The 19,532-nt window shown below is 41.2% G+C and overlaps 1 protein-coding gene across 10 annotated transcripts in view; it reads right to left on the bottom strand.

Moving 5' to 3' along the window:
* The window catches only part of SERINC5 (serine incorporator 5), a 118,638-nt gene that overhangs the window by 17,150 nt on the left and 81,956 nt on the right, over positions 1–19,532 (bottom strand). For all 10 annotated transcript variants that reach the window (XM_016953077.4, XM_001136963.7, XM_054684253.2 and 7 more), the window contains 4 exons: positions 17,763–17,856; positions 12,173–12,384; positions 9,217–9,312; positions 1,686–1,812 (listed from right to left, as the gene is read on the bottom strand). In XM_016953077.4, the coding sequence (XP_016808566.2) occupies positions 1,686–1,812; positions 9,217–9,312; positions 12,173–12,384; positions 17,763–17,856 (529 nt within the window). The remainder of the gene's footprint in view (positions 1–1,685; positions 1,813–9,216; positions 9,313–12,172; positions 12,385–17,762; positions 17,857–19,532) is intronic.

Below are 19,532 nucleotides of genomic sequence, written 5' to 3'. Positions count from 1 at the left end.
CACCCCGCTAATTTTTGTATTTTTAGTAGATATGGGGTTTCACCATGTTGGCCAGGCTGGTCTCAAACTCCTAACCTCAGGTGATCCACCCACCTTGGCCTCCCAAAGTGCTGGGATTACAAGCGTGAGCCACCGCGCCTGGCCAAGGGCAAATTTTTTTTTCATTTGGTACCCAGTAACCCACAAAAACATGATTTTATTCTGTCAAATATCTTCATGGTTGGTTTTTTAAAAGACAGGGTCTCACTCTGTTGCTTAGGCTGGAGTGGAGACACCCCTAGCTCACTGCAGCCTTAGACACCTGGGTTCAAGTGATCCTCCCATCTCAGCTTCCCAAGTAGCTGGGACCACAGGCATGTGCCATCACGCCTGATTCTTTTTTTTGGTAGAAACAGGGTCTTGCTATGTTGTCTAGGCTGGTCTCAAATTCCTGGGTTCAAGTGATCCTCCTGCCTCAGCCTCCCAAAGTGCTGGGATTATAGGCGTGAGCCACTGCACCACGCAGCCTGCTTCCTATATTGTAGGTACTCAGCGAACAACTTAGGAATTAATAAAATTGAAAGGCCAGAAAGAAGTTACCACAGTCCATTCTGCAACAACAAGGAGACTCTGTCACTATGTCACACAGGCCAAGAATGAATGTATGTAACCATCATCTTAACACCCACCTGTAAAACAACAAGCATTTTATTGCTTGATGTGTGACCCTGAGCAAATAGACTCTAAAAGGTCTGTGTCCTTGTTGTTCCCTTTCTAATAGTAGAAGTTGTTAAAGGAGGTTAAGAGAAAATGCCAACATGCTCAGAAAGACATTGTATTTATACAAGCTCTCACCACCAGGAGTATTTCGTTTCAGTAAAAACGAAGTTTACCATGTGCCTATGGCTGAATTCAATGGAATTGAATTTTTATACTGAACATTAACAAAACGTAAACACAGAAGTAAAGGCTAAATGTGAAAAGGTTACTGTTAAAGGGAAGCTTAGTTATCAGCAAAATATATATCCAGATTAACTAGCCATTTTTATCCTTGACTTTTCTCCCTCTAGCAACCTTTTAAACCTTTTAAAGGGGGAATAACCCCCACCACAAGCATCTGAAACACAGCCCACTCATATATCACATCTACTTTTGGAGGAGCTGCTTTGCCGAGTGAACAACAGCATTGTGGGTTTAGCAGAAAAGAGAAGGAACATTTCTTGTCTGCACAGAATGACCACGCACACAGCACTCTGTACTCTTTCCATCAACAGCAGAAGAAAGCTATTTCCTTTGGATTAGAAAGCTGCCAGGACATGCTGGCACATTCTATCTCTTCTTCACTTTGTGCTCCCCTGCCCTCCAGTAAAAGTATAGCAAACTACTATTCAACCATCTTTTAAAGGGGGTTAGGCAAAGGTGCTGCAACGTACCATATATTTGCTTTATTTACCCCAAATAAAAACAAGTAAGGTAAATGAAGTTCAAATATTTACATACCATATATTTGCTTTATTTACCCCAAATAAAAACAAGTAAGGTGAACGAAGTTCAACTATGAGTTCATGCTCTTCACCTTTTTACTTGTGGTTATTTTCCCCCCTCCTCAAATGGTTGCAGCCTCACAGCTACTGAAAGTTATTTCAGTTCTTTTCCTGTAATTTTAAAGTCTGCAAAAGTGGCCTTGAGTAACTCCCAAGACTTACCATGAATACAAGATACATCCGATTAAGAGGCTGGTCCCCAGTATAGTCACCAAGTTTTCATCTCTGTACAGGTCTTGACCAAAGTCAGGCACACAGATTGTAACATTTTTCCCATGTTCATCTAGAACTTGTAAAGAAAAAACAAAGTCATCACAGTCAAATAGAAAGGCCAGTTGTAACGCACAGAAGCACTCATTTTGGGAAAATTCAGGTAGCTGTGGTGTACCTCCTTAGAACAGTGAACACTTATCACTGGAAACTTCTACTCTACAGGCTGTTTCCATGCAGACTGGATTTCTGCTATTTCAAAGAACATTCTCCCACATCATCACATCCTTGGAACAAGACCCTCAGATTCCAGATCAGTGCCATGGGGCTCAAACAGATCCAGAACCTAAGGAAAGAGTCTTGCTCGAAGTCAGGTGCATTTTTCAGTTGACAGGGCAGCCCCTAAAGAGAGGTAGGGTGCAGATACCAAGCAGTGCTGAGGTGAATCAACAGCCAACAATAGCTCCTAAACTAGTTGAGAAGTCATTTTGCTGTAAGTGATATGATAATCATGATATCTTTCTGTCTGTAACTTGGAAACTCCTGAGGTGTGTTTTTTTTTTAATGTGAGTGGCTACATGAGATATTGTGAAATATATATTTGGTCTTCATCCGCATTTACTTGCATGCAACTCCTAAAATCTTTGAAATCTCCAAAATGGTGTCTTTTTATATGTTAATGACTGACTAATGGCTGGCAGCCCCTAGGTAGCCTCAGGATGGGGGCTGGTCACCAGAAAGACCAACGTAGGATTAGAGGGCTGGGACTTTCAGACCCACTCTCCAAACTCCAGGAATGGGAGGAATGGTAGTTGATCACCAAGGGCCAATGGTTTAATCATTTAATCAATCATGCCTGTGTAATGAAGTCTCCATAAAAGGCCCAAAAGGACATGGTTCAGAAAGCTTCCTGAGAGCTGGAGGCTTACAGGAAGGTGAACACCACCTCATCCACATGTTAGGAACCCAGCCACACCAACTCCATGGAGACAGCTCAGGACCCTTTGAGACCTTGCCTTACATATATTTTTACCTGCCTGTTTATTCGTATTCTTTAAAATATCCTTTGTAATAAATCAGTAAAGATAAGTATTTCCTGAGATCTGTGAGCCACTCTATCAAATTAATCCATCCCAAAGAAGGGGTAACTGTGGGAGCCCTAACAGTTGGTCAGAAGTTCTGGAGGGCCGGACTTGTGACCAGTGGGAATGGTAGGGCTGTTTTGTGGAATTGAGCCTTCGACCTGTGGGATGTGACCTTATCTCCAGGTAGAGCATCCGAATTGGATTGGAGGACACCCAACTGATGTCCACTGCCTGCTTGCTGGTGGGGAGAAATCTCCACTTATTTTAGTGTCACAGAAACCTTGTGTGTTGACTGTTGTAGTGTGAAACAGTAAGAAAAACTGAGTTATTCTAAACACTACGTAACAAAGATTCCTATAATATAACCATCAGTGGTAATTTACCTTTTACCTAACATGGAGTCTTCCATTTGGAACACCCAACCTAGGTCTGACTGCCAACTTTGCCACCAAAGCAAGTAACATAAAGTAACACTCTAGAGACCACTTTACAAACGTGCATATTTCAAGTGTCTGAAGTGAGACTACAATTATGACTAGTATTTACACTTGAAACAGTAAACATAACTATGTATGCTGTGGTTTAAGGAATCTTTTATTATTTGTATAAATTTATGGGGTACAAGTGTAACTTTTTTACATGTAGTGGTGAAGTCTTGGCTTTTAGTGTATCTATCACCAAATAATGTGTATTCTACCCATTAAGTAATTTCTCACCATCCATCCCCTCCCTCCTTCCTATGTTTGAGTCTTCACTATCATTCCACACTCATGTCCATGTGTACACATTATTTAGCTCCCACTTAAAAGCGAGAACATGCAGTATTTGTCTGTGTCTGCTTGTTTCACTTAAGATAATGGCTTCCAGTTCCATCCATGTTGCTACAAAAGACAGGATTTCATTCTTTTTTATGGCTGAATAGTATTCCATTGTGTGGATATATATATATATGTGTGTGTGTGTATATATGTGTGTGTATATATACGTATATATGTGTGTATATATGTATATATACGTGTATATATATACACGTGTATATATATGTGTATATATGTATATATATATAAATCACATTTTCTTTATCCAATCATCTGTTGATGGACACTTAAAGGTGATTCCTTATCTTTGCTATTGTGAACAGTGCTGCGATAAACACAGAGGTGCAGTTATCTTTTTGATATAATGATTTATTTTCCTTTTTGTAGCTACCCAGTAGTGGGATTGCTGGATCAAATGGTAGCTCTATTTTTAGTTCTCTGAGAAATCTCCCACTGTTTCCCATAGAAGCTATGCTAATTTACATTCCCATCAACAGTATAAGTGTTTCCGTTTCTCCACATCCTTACCAACATCTGTTACTTTTTGTCTTTTTAATAATAGCCATTCTGACTGGTGTGAAATGACATCTAGTTATGGTTTTAATTTGCATTTCTCTGATGATTAGCAATGTTGAGCATTTTTTTTCAAATGCCTGTTGGCCATTTATATGTCTTCTTTAGAAAAAAAATGAAATGTCTATTCATGTCCTTTGACCACTTTTTAATGGGATTATTTGGTGTTTTTTGTTGTTGAATTGAGTTCCTTGTAAATTCTGCATATTGCTCCCCTATAAGACACAGTTTGCAAATATTTTCTCTGATTCTGCAGGTTGTCTCTTCACTCTGTTGATTATTTCTTTTGCTGTACAGAAACTAATTAGATTAACATAGTTCCATTTGTCTGGTTTTGTTTTTGTTGTCTGTGCTTTTGAGGTCTTAGTCATGAATTATTTCCCTTGAGCAATATCCAGAAGAGTTTTCCTAGGTTTTCTTCTAGCATTTTTATAGTTTCAGGTCTTACATGTAAGTCTTTAATCCACCTTTTGTTGATTTTTGTATGTGGTGAGAGACAGGGGTTCAGTAGGGGTTCAGCATATGGAAATCCAAATTTTCCAGGACCACTTATTGAAAAGGGTATCCTTTCCCCAGTGTGTGTTCTTGTCAACTTTGTCAAAGACCAGATGGCTATAAATATGTGGCTTTACTTCTGGGTTCTCTATGTGGTTCCATGGATCTATTCTTATACAAATATCATGCTGTTTTGCTTACTGTAGCTTTGTAGCATAATTTGAAGACGGGACTCCTCCAGCTTTGAAGTGTGATTCCTCCAAGTTTTGTTCTTTTTGCTTAGGATTGCTTTAGCTATTCTGGCTCTGTTGTTTCTATACAAATTTTAGGATTGTTTTTCTGTGAAAAATGTCATTGGTATTTTGATAGGGATAGCGCTAAATCTGTAAGACTGCTTTAGGCAATATGGTCATTTTAACAATATTTATTCTCCTGATCCATGAGCATGGGATGTCTTTCCATTCGCTTGCATCCTTTTTATTTTTATTTTTTTGAGACGTGGTCTTGCTCTTTCACCCAGTCTGGAGTACAGTGGCCTGATCATAGCTCACCATAACCTCAAGCTCCTGGGCTCAGGTGATCCTCCAACCTCGGACCCATGAGTAGCTAGAACTACAGGTGCATGCCACCACGCTCAGCTAATTTGTAAATTTTTTGTAGAGATGGGATTTCCCTATGTTGCTCAGGCCAGCCTCAAATTCCTGGCCTCAAGCCATCCTCCCACCTTGGCCTCCCAAAGTGCTGGGATCACAGGGATGTGAAACTACACATGGCCCCTCCTTTTAAGTTTTTCATCAATGTTTAGTAGTTTTCATTGTAAAGATCTTTCACCTCCTTCGTTAAATTTATTCCTAGTTATTTTATTTTTTGTAGCCATTGTAAATGGGACTGGCTTCTTGATTTGGTTCTCTGCTAGATGATTACTGGTGTATAGAAACACTATTGGCTTTTTTTTTTTTTTGAGGCGGAGTTTCACTCTATTGTCCAGGCTGGGGTGCAGGGGTGCTGTAGTGCGATCTTGGCTAGTGAGCCAAGATCCCTCCCCCTCCTGGGTTCAAGTGATTCTCCTGTCTCAGCCTCCCAAGTAGTTGGGATTACAGATGTGCACACCACCACGACTGGCTAGTTTTTGTATTTTTAGTAGACACGAGGTCTCACCATGTTGGCCAAGCTGGTCTCAAGCTCCCGACCTCAAATGATCCACCCACCCTGCCCTCCCAAAGTGCTGGGATTACAGATGTGAGCCAATGCACCCAGCCAAAACACTACTAATTTTCGTATGTTGACTTTGTATACTGCAATATTACTGAATTCATTACTCAAATCTAACAGTGTTTTGGTGGAGCCTTTTGGGTTTTCTAGATATAGAATCACATCATCAATAAACACGACAATTTGACTTCCTCTCTTCCAATTTGGATACCTTTTACTTCTTCCTCTTGCCTGAGTGTCCTGGCTAGGACTTCCAGTACTATGGTGAATAGGCATGGTGAAGGCAGGCACCCTTATCTTGGTTCAGTCCTCAAAAGTAATGCTTCCCATTTTTCCCCACTCAGTATGATACTGGCTGTGGGCTTATCATATATGACCTTTATTATTTTAAGTTGTATTCCTTCTATTATTTTAAGTTATGTTCCTACTTTATTGAGGGTTTTTTTTTTTTACCATGAAAAGATGCTGAATTTTAACAAATGCTTTTTCTGCATCTATTGAAATGATCATATGGTTTTTATCTTTAATTCTGTTTATGTAATATGTAATGTATGATGTATCATATTTATTAATTTGCATATGTTGAACCATTCTTGCATCCATGGTATAATACCCACTTGATCATGGTATATTATCTTCTGATGTACTATTACATTGTGTTTGCTAGTATTTTGTTGAAGATTTTTCCATCTATGTTCATCAGGGGTATTGGTCTGTACTTTTTTTTTTGTTGTGTCCTTGTCTGGTTTTGGTTATCAGGGTGATATATCTGGCCTTGTATAATGAGTCAGGGAGAGTTCTCTCCTCCTCCATTTTTTGGCACAATTTCAGGAGGATTGGTATTAGTTCTCCCTTATATGTTTGGTAGGATTTGGCTATGACTCCATTCGGTCCTGGCTTTTTCTTATTGGAAGATTTTTTAAATCACTGATTCAATATCACTACTCATTATTGGCCTGTTTAGGATTTCTATTCCTTCTTGCTTTCCAGAAATGTATCCATTTCCTCTAGCTTTTCTAGTTTGTAAGTATATGGAAGTTCATAATAGTCTGTAATGATCTTTTGTACTTTTGTGGTTATTATTGTGATTTTTCCTTTTTCATTTCTAATTTTGTTGATTTGGTCTTCTCTCTTCTTGGTTAGTCCAGGGGCTTATCAATTTTGTTTATCTTTTCAACAAACCACCTTTTTTTTGTTTTGTTGATCCTCTGTATTGTTCTCATGGGTTTTTTGGGGGGGGAGGGGGGTCTTTATTTTATTTAGTTCCTTATTTTATTTTATTTTTTTGAGACAAAGTCCCTGTCTATTGCCCTGGGTAGAGTGCAGTGGTGCAATAAGAGCTCACAGCTCACTGCAGCCTCAACCTCTGGGGCTCCAGTGATCCTCCCACCTCAGCCTCCAGAGTAGCTGGGACTACAGACATGCGCCACCATGCCTGGCTAATTTTTTGTATTTTTTTGTAGGGACAGGGTTTCACCATGTTGCCCAGGCTGGTCTCAAACTCCTGGGCTCCTGCGATCTGCCTGCCTCAGCCTCCCAAAGTGCTAGGATTACAAGCATGAGCCAACTCACACAGCCCTGATCTTTGTTATTTCTTTTGTTCTGCTAACTTTGGGTTTGATTTCTTCTTGATTTTCTAGTTCCAGGTGCAATGTTAGGTTGTTAATTTGTGATCTTTCTGCTTTTTTCATGTAGGCATTTAATGCTATAAACTTCCCTGTGTATGCTGTGGTTTCAAGAATCTTTATTCTTAGGCTAATTAAAAAAATGTAGAGCACTTGAAATTTAAAATAACTTCTTTTCTTTTTTTTTTTTTTTTTTTTTTTTTTTTTTTTGTAGAGATGCTATGTTGCCAAGGCTGGTCTCAGCTCCTGGCTGCAAGCAATCTTCCTGCCTCAGCCTCCCAAGGTGCTTAGATTACAGGCATGTGCCACCACGCTCAGCCTTTTTTTTCTGTTTTAAAGGGATACCTGCCATTTAAAAAATATTGTAAATAAAAATCCAAGTTAAAGCCAGAAATTAATACATAAACAGTCATAAAAGAAAGTCTTAAAGAGACTAAATTTATGTAAACTTACAGAGTCAAGATAGAATATTTTAAAAAAAACTTAAATCCAGGATAGGCAATAGTTACTTAAGACCTCCACTTACATTACTTTCCACTATAAATAGCAACAAGGACAAGCCCATAAATACTATGTGTATATGCTAAAACTTTCAAAATTATCATTGCACCAGCTTTCCAAATTTAAAAGAGGAAACAACTTCAATTCTCTTAGACACTACATTTATTTAATTTGACTTATATAAGCTCAAATATACTCAAACATACATTTATATATGCTTATGTGTATGTATGTATATATGTATGTATGTCTGTGTATATTTACATTTATACAACACATAAGTAATAGAGAGGATAAGTAAGTTTCTGCAAGTTACTTAAGTAGCAGGATCAGTCTATAAACCAGGCAGTCCGACTTCAAAGCTCATGCTCTAATCACTATGTTCTGTTGTCTCTGTAAATAAATGTCATTTAAGACGAGTGGTTTGAGGTCACATAGCCAGTAAATCATGGATCTGTGCTCAGATCCTGCTCCCTGCTCCCCACTCCCCCACATTCTTTCCACTCTTTATTCCACTGCTATAGTCAGAAAAGAAAAGAAATACAACTAAATTAAGAGGTTATTTAGGCCTAAAAGCAAACTCCACAGCCAAACCTTTCCTCCTGTCTGTCCTACACACCAGGAAGAATCGAAAAAGGGAATTTTCCTTTACATAGCTCAAGTTAAAGACTTTTTCATGGAAAAGTCTAGATCATCTCTCTACTGTGATTTGGTACATTTCTAACGTTTATTTTTATTTTTTAACTTAATTTTTGTGGATACATAGTAGGCGTACATATTTCTGTGGTACATGAGATGTTTTAATACAGGTGTGAAACATGTAACAATCACATCATCTAAAATGGGGTACCCATCCCCTCATGCACTGATCTTTTGTGTTATACAAGCAATCCAATTATACTCTTTTAGTTATTTTTAAATGTACAATTAAATTTGACTATAGTCACCCTGTTGTGCTATCAAATACTAGGTCTTATTCATTCTTCCTATTTATTTTGTACCCATTAATCATCCTAACCTCCTCCCAAACCTCCCCCAAACCCTTCCCAGCCTCTGGTAACCATCTTTCTGCTCTCTATCTCCATGGCCTCTCCAATATTTAAACAACAGCTCATTCCTCCATGAATGAAAGTATTCACACTGCAAACACAAGCCCACTAACAGGCTGGCTTACCTACTTCTGCAGGTTTGCTGGACAGAGCTGAGAAGGTGAGGTAGGTGACATAGCAGCTTATGACCCCTGATTGTAAGAGCCCCGAGTGTGGCTGTCCTGAAAAGTGACAAGAGACAGACAGACAACAGGTTTTAATTTGAAGAAAAAGAAAGCACATGCCTAAAAAACCTGATAGTCCCCATGACAGTCCTCAAACTTGAGCATCCACCTTTAAAGGAAAGAAAAGAGAAAAAAATGTAGTATGTTTCTCAGATAAAACTAAAAAGATATTAAGGGGGAGAGAGTTACACGCTGAACTGAACATTGCTACTTTAAAGACGTCAGGTTCTGCCAAGTTATCTACCAATACTTTATCAAGCCTATGGCTACACTTAAAACACACTAACTAGTCTCCCTGAGGTTTGTAACATTAGTTCTTAAATCACAAGATCAGAAAAAAAATTACCATAGTTGTTGATAAAACCACATAGCTTAATTGGGGAGGGGAGTAAGTGGTAAACCAGATTTCATAGGGGATGTATTCTGGATTCTACAAGGTCATCACATACTACAGTCTATGACAGGGCAAAAAGCTCTTACCTGCCAATGATCAAAAAGCTTTTGGGGACAGAATACAAGAACTGCTCTTGGCTAAAGAGGAAGGCTATGGGGCTCAGCATTCACTGGGAGAATGGCTTTAAGGTTATTTATTTATTTATTCATTTATTTTTAACTTTTATTTTAGGTTTAGGGGTGTATGTGCAGGTTTGTTGTAAGGGGAAAATTGCCACAGGGGTTTGTCATATAGATTATTTCATCACCCAGGTATTAAGCCTAGTACCCATTAGTTATCTTTCCTGATCCTCTCCTTCCTCCCACCTCCACCCTCTGATAGGCCCCAGTGTGTGTTGTTCCCCTCTATGTGTCCACATGTTCCCATCATTTAGCTCCCACTTTTAAGCAAGAACATGTGGTATTTGGTTTTCTGTTCCTGTGTTAGTTTGCTAAGGATAATGTCCTCCAGCCCCATCCATGTTCCTGCAAAGGACATGATTTCTTTCCTTTTTATGGCTACACAGTATTCCATAGATTCCATAGTGTATATGTACCACATTTTCTTTATTCAATCTACCATTGATGGGCATGTCGGTGATTCCATATCTTTGCTATTGTGAATGCCTGTGTCTTTATGTGAGAACCATTTATATTCCTTTAGGTATATACCCAGTAATGAGATTGCTGGGCCTAATGATAGTTCTGTTTTTAGGTCTTTGAGGAATTGCCACCCTGCTTTCCACTATGGTTGAACTAATTTACATTCCCACCAACAGTGTATAAGTGTTCATTTTTCTCTGAAACTTCACAAGCCATCTGTTATTTTTTGAAAGTTATAATATTTCAAGGAAACTAAGGGTTCAGATCCTTCAGAGTAACCAGGATGTGATAAGGGATCTCTCTTTCTTTCCTGCGAAATTTTCGAACACTTGCTGACATAAAAGGATGCAGTTTTTACTCAGTCTTCCCTTTGGTCAAATTTGTTTCCAAAATTATCATTATTAAATTATAATTACCAATAAAGACATAAAATAGACCCTGTTATAATGTTGCTCTTTGGCAAGGGAATAAGATTTTCCTTAGCACCTAATGGTATTAAACCAAGTATTTCAAAACATTATCCCTATTTCAAAAGGTAGGACTTAACCCAAAGATTTTAATCGGAATATCAAGTTGTTCTAGGAACTCTTAACTGATCAATTAAAGGGATTAGGAGAATAATACTCTCAATTTCAATAATGGTCTTAAAATTTTTAATAGAAGAAAACAAATTATTTGTGACTAGTTGCCTTTTTTTTTTTTTCGACACGGAGTCTCATTGTCACCCAGGCTGGAGTGCAGTGGTGGGATCTTGGCTCACTGCAAGCTCCGCCTCCCGGGTTCAAGCAATTCTCCTGCCTCAGCCTCCCGGGTAGCTGGGAATACAGGCGTGTCCCACCATGGCTGGCTAATTTTTTGGGTATTTTTTTGTAGAGACGGGGTTTCCCGAAGTTGGCCAGGCTGGTCTTGAACTCCTGACCTCAGACGATCTGCCTGCCTCGGCCTCCCAAAGTGCTGGGATTACAGGCATGAACAACTGCGCCCGACCACTAGTTGCCTTTTTAAACCACTATTTTAGAAATGATTCAAGGGGGCTGTACATTTATTGCCTATATTTTCCCACCTAGAACCTGAATGTCATGTGCATTTTCATCACCTATAGGGTCCGACACCCACAAAAAAAATCAGACCAGGGACATATCACTGTGAGCCCAAAGACACTATACCCTGGCTTAAGAAACCAAGATTAGTTTATAAATGACAATTCACATTTATACTTCCTAAAGCACTTTCAAATCCCACTGTCTCTTCCTTCCGGCTTTGAAACAACAATGAGCAAGGTCAGGCTCACATGTTTCCACTGAGTTTACCGAGGAAGAACCTGGGTCTAAGGAAGGTTAGCACATGGGCCAGCTGCTGGCTGGGCTGGGATGGGATGTCCTGCTTCCTGACTCCCAGACCACACTGTCCACAGCCTTGAGTGAAAGATGACCCCAGAACCAACCCCTTCTGCGGCCCTTTCATTCAACTTTTACACAGAGATTGTAGGCAAGCTCATAAACACCTGAGCTTGATATACACGGAAGGCATTTCCCATTTAAAGGCTCCTTGTGGTACACTATTTAGCAAAGGCAGTATCTTCCTATTCATTGACTTCGTTAAGTTCAGGTCTTTCTCGACATGAGAAATGCTTGGCTATCACAGCTCGAGCATGAGATATGAAGAGACTGGAGCCCCACCTTGCCTACTGCTGACACATCCACAGTAAGTTAAGGAATACACTAGTTCCAAACAAACAAAACAAAACAAAAAAAGCCATTGGGTTTGCTCAAAGACACTTAGGAAAATATAAGTAAGGAAGAATGGAAAAAAACATGCTTACGATTTTGGACCCAGGGTGAGATGGCTACCAACGAAATAAGCAGGCATAGGCCTCCATTTACTCCCAGCAGAATTTTGTTTTCCATGCAGCCGTCTTTCTGTGTATAAAACACTGCCATCAAAACCAAGCCTCCAGTGGCAATGGAATACATGATGAGTGTCACCAGGGCCAGGGAAGCGTACCACAGCTTGTTACTGGCTGTGCCTGCTGTCCTGTTTCTCCGGGAAGTGGGTAAGAGGGAGAGGAGAGAAGACAAGTCAATGAAGCCCACCATTCTGCAGTAACATTCGCCATCCCTCAGGCAGTAACTAATGCTACAGGCCACAGGCACTGGTACCCAGCTGCTCAGAAGACACATTATTTTAGCAGTGATTATGCTCATCAAAGCTAGAAGGTTCTGGTAAATATGGAAACTTCTTGACTCAAGCTGAGAATTTTCTCTCAACAATGAGAGAATTCCACTTTCTGCGACAAATGTATTCATTCATTAAAATGAATAATGTCAACCCAAATGAGAGACTGAGGCAACAGTCTCTATCAGCCGAGGTTTACTGAGCCAGAGGTTTGAGGGTGCACCCAAAAGCACACAAGTCACAGAATCTTCTGTGGCTGGTGCTCCCAAAGAGGTTGCAGAAGGCTCAGTATTTACCCATTTCTTTAAAGGGGAGAAGGCATGCAGGAAAAGGGGGCAGGTGGTGAGGCAAACGCGACATTCCCCTGAGATTTTAACTAGTGCCCAGTAAACCCTGCTATACAAGAGATATGATAAACATTCAAAAAGGGAGTAAAGGAAGAGTTAATTATGTAGTCTCAGGGTAGGCAGAGAAATGACTGCTGTCCTGTCTTTGTTCTGCACCTGGGAAGATAAGCTTGTAATGGGCATTTTCAGTGTGAAATGTAACAGACTGCAATTCCATGGACAGGGAGCTAGACTTAGGTCACAGACCTAAAGTTACAGCTGACATGTCCTTTTTTATGGGAAGATACACATCTTGAAAGGTTTAGGGACAAGCAGAGAATTTACTTATGAGCAATTTGAGGGCAGTCATCCGGGTTGCACGGGGCCTTTTGCCTTCTGTAGAGGTCTAGCTAATGTGTAGTCCTTTGACACAAGGTTGGGAAGTCACAGCTATCTATGGGCAGGTTGGGGGGAGACAGCAGTGTCACATGACTGTGTCTCCAGGCTTAACTCTCCATTTGGTGTAATGAGTTTGAGCAGTCCTGAGACTCTTTATTTCCTTTAGCTACCTACAGACTTTATTCTAGCTTCTCCATTCTGACTATGAACCACCGTTGGGTCAGTTTTTGGCAGGATGAAAAAAGTGGCTCTTCACTGGGCTTCTCCAAGTTTTCTCCATAAACACAGAGCCCCAAAGTGCCATAGTCTCTACTCCTAAGTGCTGCCAGGAGAGGTGGCTCACACCTGTAATCCCAGCACTTTGAGAGGCCGAGGCAGGTGAAATCACTTGAAGCTAGGAGCTCAAGACCAGCCTGGGCAACACGGCAAAACCTTGTCTCTACAAAAATTAGAAGCATGTTGTGGTGCAAACTTGTAGTCCCAGCTGCTTGGGAGACTGAGGTAGGAGGATCACCTGAGCTCGGGTGGATGAAGGCTGCTATGAGCCATGACTATACTACTGCACTCCAGTTTGGGCAAGAGTAAGACCCTGTCTAAATTTTTTATTTTTTTTTGAGACGGAGTCTTGCTCTGTCGCCCAGGCTGGAGTGCTGTGGTGTGATCTTGGCTCATTGCAACCTCCGCCTCCCAGGTTCAAGCAATTCTCTGCCTCAGCCTCCCTAGTAGCTGGGATTACAGGTATCCACCACCATGCCGGGCTAATTTTGTATTTTTAGTAAAGACGGGGTTTCACCATCTTGGCCAGGCTGGTCTTGAACTCCTGACCTCGTGATCCACCCACCTCTGCCTCCCAAAGTGCTAGGATTACAGGCATGAGCCACTGTGCCTGGCCCTAAATGTTTGATAATAATAATAAATAAACTTTTAAAAACAGAAACAAAGTGTTGCCAGCAGCTCTGATGCCATCTTCTTAGGGAGGAAAGAGAATTACCTTTACTAAGAGCCATACTGGCTGACCTTAGCTCTTTATTCCCTGTAATGAAGAGAAGGACCTGTAACTGTGCTGCTTCTTTATCTAAAATAGTATCAGGGAATAGTAAAGGAAAATTTGACATTAAAAAAAGTTAAATAGATAGGAATAAATTCTGGTGATCAACTGTATGGTAGGGTGATGATGGCTAGCAATAAGGTATTGTATATTAAAAAACAGCTAGAGGAGAGGCTTTTGAAGATTCTCAACACAAAGAAATGATACAGCCTGGCCAACAGAGCAAGACCCCATCTACAAAAACCAAAAACCAAACCAAAACAAAAAACAAACAAAAAAATTAGCTGGACATGCTAATTAGCCAGCTTCTTGGGAGGCAGAGGCAGGAGGATCTCTCGAGCCTAGGAGTTCAAGGCTGCAGTGAGCTATGACTGCGCCACGGCACTCCAGCCTGGGTGACAGAGTGAGACCCTGTCTCTTTAAAAAAAAGAAAAAAAAAGAAAGGAAAGAAAGAAAAAGATGATAAATCCATGAGGTAATGAATAGCCAACTACCTTGATTTGATTACTATATAACATATATGTATCAAAACGTCAAAATGAACCCGATAAATATGTACAATTACAATATGTCAATTAAAAAATAAATTAGGGCATGGTGGCTCATGCCTGTAATCCCAGCACTTTGGGAGGCCAAGGCGGACAGATCACGAGGTCAGGAATTCGAGACCAGCCTGACCAACATGGCAAAACCCCATCTCTACCAAAAATACAAAAATTATCCAGGCGTGGTGGTGCATGCCTGTAATCCCAGCTACTTGAGTGGCTGAATCGCTTGGACACCAAAGGCAGAGGCTACGGTGAGCCCAGATCATGCCACTGCACTCTAGCCTGGGCAACAGAGCAAGACCCTGTCTCACACAAAAAAGGAAATTGTTCAGAACAAAAAAAAGTATCTATAAATGCTAAATGAAGAGCACAGAACAGGGAGAATGAATTGAATGAATCATTGTCATCTGCCTTATGATTAAATTGCTCTTTGTAACCACATTCTCCCAAACCTCACAGAAAAAGCAACTTGCTTTATGCCCTCACAAAACTGGAAAGTGTTCAAGCAACCCAGCTAAAATGTTTTAATGATGAAAAAGTTCCTGCAACCAGAAACAAAGAAAATACGGAGGAAAGGCCAAAATGATAATGACCGTCATATTCCTGAAACTGTGCCAGACACTCCAATGACCTTGGAATTATTCTAACATAAAAGGCATACAAAGGAAATGAGAGAAAAATGGGATTTTAAAAAGGAAAAAAATATCTAAGAGCAAATAATAATGGATGATGGGGAGACAGCATGAATTATACAGAAAAAGGTAAACACTGCTGACTGGTTTGTGCGTGGGAGACGACCAACGCTTCTATTCACTAGTCTTTTTGGTTATGTTATTAGAATACGAAGGACTTTCTTTCAGTTAATTTATGTTTACAGTCCATCTCAAAGTTAAATCTTCAACCCTAACCTTTCCCCTGAATGTCACTTATATTATCCAATTGTTCATTTAACAATTGGAGACCTACTTGAAGGTCTAATTGGTATCTCAAACTTGGCACATCCAGGCTAAGGCTAACTTCCTGATATTGACACCCCCATTCCTCCATCCCCCAAACCTGCTATTGTGCAATCATCCCAACCTCAGAAAACAGCAATTCCAACTTCCCATTGTTAGGGAAAGAGGGAAAGAAAGAAAGAAAGAGGAAAGGAAAGAAAGGAAAGCAAAGAAAGAGGAAAGGAAAAGGAAAAGGAAAGGAAGGAAGGAAGGAAGCAAGGAAGGAAGGAAGGAAAGAAGAAAATGAAATGAAATGAAATGAAATGAAAAGAAAAGAAGCCGGGCGCGGTGGCTCACGCCTGTAATCCTAGCACTTTGGGAGGCCGAGGTGGGCAGATCACCAGGTCAGGAGATCGAGACCATCCTGGCTAACACGGTGAAACCCCGTCTCTACTAAAAAATACAAAAAATTAGCCGGGCATGGTGGCAGGCGACTGTAGTCCCAGCTACTTGAGAGGCTGAGGCAGGAAAATGGCATGAACCCGGGAGGCGGAGCTTGCAGTGAGCCGAGATTGCACCGCTGCACTCCAGCCTGGGCGACAGAGTGAGACTCTGTCTCAAAAAAAAAAAAAAAAAAAGAAAAGTAAAGAACAAAAGAACTGCGGTCACTCTGGAAGCTTCTTGCTGCTCTCCCCTCCCCCACCCACCTCCACCCAGAGCTGGCTTTGGAACATAGGAGGATCCAGCTCCTTGCTACCACTTAGTTCCAGACTACTCCTCCCTCACCTGGATTGACTCCCCCTGACCTCCTTACTTGCACCCCTGACACCTTTTCACCTTTCTGGACTTAAAACAGATTATATTCCTCCCTTTTTAAGGCCCTCTGGTGCTCTCCCATCCCACTAAAAATCCAAAAAAAGTCTTTACCCTTGACACCTAAAGCCTTTTGTTTCAATTCTAATAGAGAATTGACACTGTAAACCACAAAATTTGAGCTAGAAAGGAAAAAAAAAGAACACACCAGTTAGTCCAAACACATTATTTAAGTGTGAAAATGGAGGTCAGAGGGGCCGAATGATGAGCTCTACAGTGAGAGCAAGCATTAAAAGGGGCACTGAAGCCGAACACAATGTCATCCCAGTACTTTGGGAGGCCAAGGCAGAAGGATCTCTTTAACCCAGGAATTCAAGATCAGCCTGGGCGACGTGGCGAAATCCCATCTCTACCAAGCAAACAAAAAAAGAAATTAGCCAAGTGTGGTGCCACATGCCTGTAGTCCCAGCTTCTCAGGGGGCCGAGGTGGGAGAATCACTGAAGCCTGGGAAATCGAAGCTGCAGTGAGCCATGATCACACAACTGCACTCCGGCCTGAATGACAGAGTGGGATCCCATCTCAAAAAAAAAAAAAATAAATAATAATAATAATAATAAAAGAAAAAGAAAACAAAAGGGTACTGAAATCTGCATCTCCTGGTTGCCAGGCCCATGACCTTTCTATCCTACTGTTTTTAGGATCATCTCCTTCTCAAGATATTTACAAAGAGATAAATGAAAAAGGGAAGAAAAGGTACTTTAGTTGTTCTATTAAGAGCAATGAGCACATTTTCTAGATTCTTATAAGCAAGAGTCTGTTAAAAAAAACACAGCAAGGCCAGGCGCGGTGGCTCAAGCCTGTAGTCCCAGCACTTTGGGAGGCCGAGGTGGGCAGATCACGAGGTCAGGAGATCGAGACCCGTACAAGCAGGGGATTGAGTGTGGCTAATTCACACCACTGGTTGACTCAGAGCCCAAGCAAGGGAGTAGGGGCAGGGGGTCAAAAAGTGAGAAGTAAATGAAGGAGAGGAATAAATGAAGAGGTACAAAAAAACAGGTATAAAGGGAAACAAAACTGCAAATCCCTAGCAATGCAGTTGAGTACAGCCTTGATCAAAACTGGGCAGTTTCTGCGAGTCAATGGGAAGCTTTCCATAAAGGCACACACCAGTTCTTGTTCCACTTATGTGCAAACTCCACGAGCAGGAGGAGCTGGATGCCAATGAAGAGGAAGCCTCCGACGGCTCCCACATAGCGCCAGGCTGCAAAAGACCATGAAGGACACAATGAGGCAACCTTTCGTTGTATTTTGCTCAAAAGAGAATAACCACAGCTAATTTTTACTAGATGATCAGTGTACCTAACATATTTAATTCCCACACAACCATATAAGATATGTATTACTATTATAAATGTCACTCACTTTACAGAAGAGAAAAATTGAGAATCTATGTAGGTTGACAACATCTCAGTCAATAAATGGTATAGTTGGGATCTGAACACAGGCAGTCTGACCCTGAAATATCCAAGCTTATCCTCCACACTACATCTGCCAGGTACCCTAATAGATGCCCTAATTCATAAAATCCATAATGACCCACAACTTAAAAGCAAACACATATTGCCAGGAAAATCAAAGGTTCAAATTTTTATTGGGTAAAAAGTCAACAATGACCAGTAAAGAAACAAGGTTCAGACAGGGTACAAGGACTCGGCTCGACTTCTGGCTCTGCCACAAAGACGCTATAACCTTGAATAAGTCACATCACATGGGTTCCAGTTTGTCTATAAAAATCACTGAGCTGGGGCTGGGCACAGTGGCTCATGCCTGCAATCCTAGCACTTTGGGAGGCTGAGGCAGGGGGATCACTTGAGGTCAGGAGTCGGAAACCAGCCTGGCCTACATGGTGAAACCCTGACTCTACTTAAAAAAAAATTCCAGGCATAGTGGCGGGTCCCTGTAATCCCATCTACTCAGGAGGCTGAGGCAGGAGAATCACTTGAACCTGTGAGGTGGAGGTCGCAGTGAGCTGAGATTGCACCACTGCACTCCAGCCTGGGTGACAGAGCGAGACTTGGTCTCAAAAAAAAAAAAAAAAAAAAAAAGACTGAGCTTGGCCGGCCGCAGTGGCTCACGCCTGTAAATCCCAGCACTTTGGGAGGCCAAGAGGGGGCGGATCACAAGGTCAGGAGTTTGAGACCAGACTGGCCAATATGGTGAAACCCCGTCTCTACTAAAAATACAAAAATTAGCCAGGCGTGGTGGTGCATGCCTGTAGTCCCAGCTACTCGGGAGGCTGAGGCAGAAGAATTGCTTGAACCCGTGAGGTGGAGGCTGCAGTGAGGCGAGATCGTGCCACTGCACTCTAACCTGGGCAACAGAGAGAGACTCCGACTCTGTCTCGAAAAAAAAAAAAAAAAAAGACTGAGCTGGACCAGAGGGATTTTCTAGGTCTCTTCTCCCTCCAAATATACATTCTAATACATAAAAGGATCTCTGTAGAGAATTTTAAAACTTTTAACAGTATTTTAGGTAACAGCAAGACTTGGGGAGTACATGAAAAACAAGTATGACCTTAAACAACTAGCTAGGCCCTGATACATAACTATATGAAGGATTATGGCTGTTCCTTATAAACTGACACAATCTAAATGTTTAGTTCAGTTTTGTTTTTGAGACAAAGTCTCACTCTGTCGCCCAGGGTGGAGTACAGTGGTGCAATCTCAGCTCACTGCAACCTCTGCCTCCCAGGTTCAAGCAATTCTCATGTCTCAGCCTCCTGAGTAGCTGGGATTACAGGCACACACCACCATGCCTGGCTAATTTTTATATTTTTTAGTAGAGATGAGGTTTCGCCATGTTGGCCAGGCTGGTCTCAAACTCCCGACCTCAGGTGATCCACCCACCTCAGCCTCCCAAAGTGCTAGGATTACAGGT

This window comes from Pan troglodytes, chromosome 4, assembly GCF_028858775.2.
Source record: "Pan troglodytes isolate AG18354 chromosome 4, NHGRI_mPanTro3-v2.0_pri, whole genome shotgun sequence".
Lineage (NCBI taxonomy): Eukaryota > Metazoa > Chordata > Mammalia > Primates > Hominidae > Pan > Pan troglodytes.
Note: the sequence above shows the minus strand (reverse complement) of the source record. Positions and strands in the feature narration are given on the sequence as shown.